At 34.4% G+C, this 3,680-nt stretch overlaps 1 protein-coding gene across 2 annotated transcripts; it reads right to left on the bottom strand.

The window, feature by feature from the left end:
• On the bottom strand, positions 205 to 3,472 carry LOC107644288 (putative receptor-like protein kinase At4g00960). Of its 2 annotated transcripts, none has more exons than XM_016348123.2 (5): positions 2,472 to 2,744; positions 2,170 to 2,380; positions 1,828 to 2,065; positions 1,599 to 1,749; positions 205 to 778 (listed from the first exon to the last, which is right to left on the bottom strand). In XM_016348123.2, the coding sequence occupies exons 1-5, from the start codon at positions 2,511 to 2,513 to the stop codon at positions 401 to 403; spliced, it is 1,020 nt and encodes a 339-aa protein (XP_016203609.1). In that variant the 5' UTR covers positions 2,514 to 2,744; the 3' UTR covers positions 205 to 400. The 2 variants fall into 2 exon arrangements, with proteins under 2 accessions (XP_016203609.1, XP_016203608.1); XM_016348122.2 differs by lacking the exon at positions 2,472 to 2,744 and adding an exon at positions 3,085 to 3,472 and having other exon boundaries at positions 272 to 778.

The raw sequence follows: 3,680 nt of genomic DNA, 5'->3' as shown, positions 1-3,680 counted from the left end.
CGAGATTACGAGATATTTGTCGGTTAGAAACCAACAACTAATTTCTAGTTTTGTCTGAGTTCACTTTTCGGTGGATAAGTGACTAGTCATAAAATCCACTGCATAAACTCTGTTTCTAAGGATACCTTGTTAAGATTGAATAGCTTCGTTCAATAAACAATTAAACATGCAATGCAAGTTCAAAATATGAAAATAATCCCTTCATTGTAAGTACAACCTCAAGATCCTTCAAGCTTGTTATTAATGAATCACCAAAATGCTCAAAGCAGCATAGAAGAAGGTCTCAATTCTCATATTCTTTTATATAAGATCAGACTTATTTAGTTGTGTTTATACTAGTAATAGTATAAAAATATCATATTACAAAAAAATAAGCTCTAAGTAACTGATTACACTATACTCATCTGCCTTCATCAAAAGAAGAAGTGGAGATAGAATTCCTAGAAAAATCCTCCACATAACTACTAGCTCCTGAAACCCTACTACCTCCTGAAGCCTTGGTTCCACTACTAGCATTAGTATTGGTAAAAGCAGAGGTGGTGGTTGTGGTCCAATGTCCGACACGGCCATGGATTCCGGGTCTACCTGGCCTTGGCAATGTAAAAGAATCACTTGAGAGCATGAGATGAACAGAATTCATGTCAGGCCTATCTACTATACTTGCTTGACAGCACAACAATCCAAGCTGAATGCACATTGCTGCCTCATCAGGGTTGTATCTACCAAGAGTTTGGTCAATTAAATCCATAACTTTTCCTCCCTGATGAAGTATCCATGCCTACAAATACAGTAAAGGATTTGAAAAGTTTGAAATAAAAGGTAACGTACTATTGCTAGATGGACAGTATTTATTATGCTTTGAAGCTGTTGTTAGATAAATACCTATATAAGCCAATAAACAAGGATTTAATGTACATATCAATTCCATAAAACACAAATTCTATTGACCAGTTGACATTAACACAATGTTTTATGCTACCATGTCAATGCATGATTTTTGTGTCTGCAAAAGGTATACCTTCATGACTTAGTACATATGGTGTAAAACAAGAATCATTATGAAAAAATCAACACCAAATGTAATGTTTTAACTTTTAAAGTCAACTATTTCCATGGCAAAACAATGTGAATAGCAAATTGGCTTGTCAAGGGGAGTATATATATATATAAAAGATGAGCACTAGCCTTAGCATAAGAAATTTGTGTATTCCTCGGACCCCATGAACTGCTTAATTCTGTTCACTAAATAAATTTGAGATAAAGGACGTCTAGTTGTTCTAAAATCCTAGAATTATAGGGTAGATAACCTTAGCGTTATGGTTAAATTGGGCTATTTGAAACTAGCAATTGTAATCATCCTGCAGAACTGTGAAAAGAATTTATGCAGAAAACTTCCGGCTTGGTCACTATATTCTATGTGAACATCATGAACAAGAATCACAACCCATATGCGCTTTCCCAATTCGGTAATCCTTTGCATATCCTGATATACATATGCATTTTACTGAAGCTCATTGTTGACTTGTTAAAAAATCATAGTTCATGAGCATAATCAGTCCACACTAAATTTGCATTCATGTTTCATATGATTAACTTACATAATTCAAGAGATCAGCCTTTTCTACACCAAACTGCACGTCATGATTTTTCCTCCCGCTAACTATTTCCAACACCAAGATCCCAAAACTGAAAACATCTGTCTTCACGGATAGATATCCACGCAATGCATATTCAGGAGCCATGTAACCACTGCATTCATCAAATGTAAAAGCCATAAGGATTCCTGAACCAGAATAACTGACAAAGAGGAGCATAGAATCTACTCACTGTGTACCAGAAATCCTGAATGTCTGCACGTGAGTATCGTCTCCAGGAAACAGCCTCGCCAAACCAAAGTCAGATATTTTTGGATTTAACCTCTCGTCAAGTAATATGTTGCTAGCTTTAATGTCTCTGTGAATTATTCTTTCTGGAGCCTCCTCGTGCAGGTAGAGAAGTCCTCTCGCCACTCCTGTAACTATTCTAAACCGTGTTGTCCAGTCCAGATATGAAGACTTTGTTTTATCTGAAAATTATTATGACTACAAATCACCACCAAAAAACAAGAAGCAAAAACAAGGATAAACAAGCGCATCTTCACCGGCGCTTAGTAGTCATTGATTGAGTTACCAAACAGAAAGTGATCAAGACTTTTGTTGGGCAGATACTCGTAAACAAGCATCTTTTCAGGTCCTTCTATACAGCAGCCAAGCAGAGTAACCAGGTTTTTGTGCTGAATTTTTAGTAACAGCTTGACTTCGTTGGTAAATTCTTTGACACCTTGTCTTGATTCTAATGAAAGCTTCTTAACAGCTACTACTTGGCCATTAGGCATCAACCCCTGCAAGAAAGCATAAGTAGATGAAAAAATTTAGCTCTCAAGGACCCAGAACAAAATTTGCAATAACCAACCACCAATATCAATTCAAGACCATGTACAAAGCAAGGAAAAGACACAAGGTTGCCTTGTTCATCTATTTTGTTTATAACAGTGCTGTCGAAATTCAAAAAATATGTCACCAAAATCAGTTCCTATCTATTTGTTTCAAACCAACTTTTCTTCTTTATGAAAGGTTTAGGGTATAAGGTTAGAATTGAGGGGTTAAAATTTCAGTTTCAGAATTTAAGATATAAGATTTAGAATTTAGATTTTAGAAATTAAAACTTAAAGTAAAAATAATTTCGAAAAATTGGCTAGTTAAAGGATGGTTAGTTCATAATTGAGCTATTGTATTTATACATATTTCACGTGTTTTTTACCAAAAAAAAAAAATATTAAGTGCATATTAAAAATTAGTCGCATTATTTAATTCATATTTTATATTACTAATTTAGTAATGGACTTTTTTTTGTACATTTCACATGTATTTTAAGAAAATAATTGTTAATCGAAATAATCAAATTTAAAAGAATAATCAAACCGAATAATTAATTGGAAAACAGAAACAAAATGTTCACCGTTCACGTGTGGAACCTCATTTTGTGTGTGTGAGAGAGATAATAAAAGAAAGAGAGAGAAGAAATTAATAAGAAAAAATTGAGTACCTTGTAAACAGGGCCAAAGCCTCCATGACCAAGCTGGTTGAGCTCAGAGAAGAAATTCGTGGCGAGCTGAAGTGTGTGGAGGCCGAAGAAGAGATCGAAGGTGTCTGCAGCGTCTCCGTCGCCGGGATCGTGGGAGGGTGCGGCGGATCCCCTGAGACGAGTCTCCATGCAGGGGCAGAGTATAGAGATGAACCCCATCAGGAAACGACGTCGTTTTGTGTTGTAAGTCAACAGTGTACAGTTAAGTTCGGTAAAGATTTAAAGAACGTAGCGCGTTTTGTTGTTGCTGCTTATTTGTTTGATTGTTTCTGTCTCGAGTGTTTGAATGTATTCATTCTCTCACAAATGCTTAACGTGGATGAATTGTGTGTGCCACTTCCTACTTATTAACCATGCTCAAACTCAACTACTACTAGTCTACTAACCTTAAAAATCCGTTTGAAAAGATTAAAAAATAATTTTTTGAGTTTTTAATTTATAAAAAATAGTAATATTAATAATTGATATAATTTTTAAAATTAAATTATAATTTTTTAAAAATTAATTTAAGTATTTATAAAAAAGTTAAAAAAATAACATCTTTTATAATAAAAAGT

The sequence above is a fragment of the Arachis ipaensis genome, chromosome B05 (assembly GCF_000816755.2).
Source record: "Arachis ipaensis cultivar K30076 chromosome B05, Araip1.1, whole genome shotgun sequence".
Classification (NCBI taxonomy): domain Eukaryota; kingdom Viridiplantae; phylum Streptophyta; class Magnoliopsida; order Fabales; family Fabaceae; genus Arachis; species Arachis ipaensis.
Note: the sequence above shows the minus strand (reverse complement) of the source record. Positions and strands in the feature narration are given on the sequence as shown.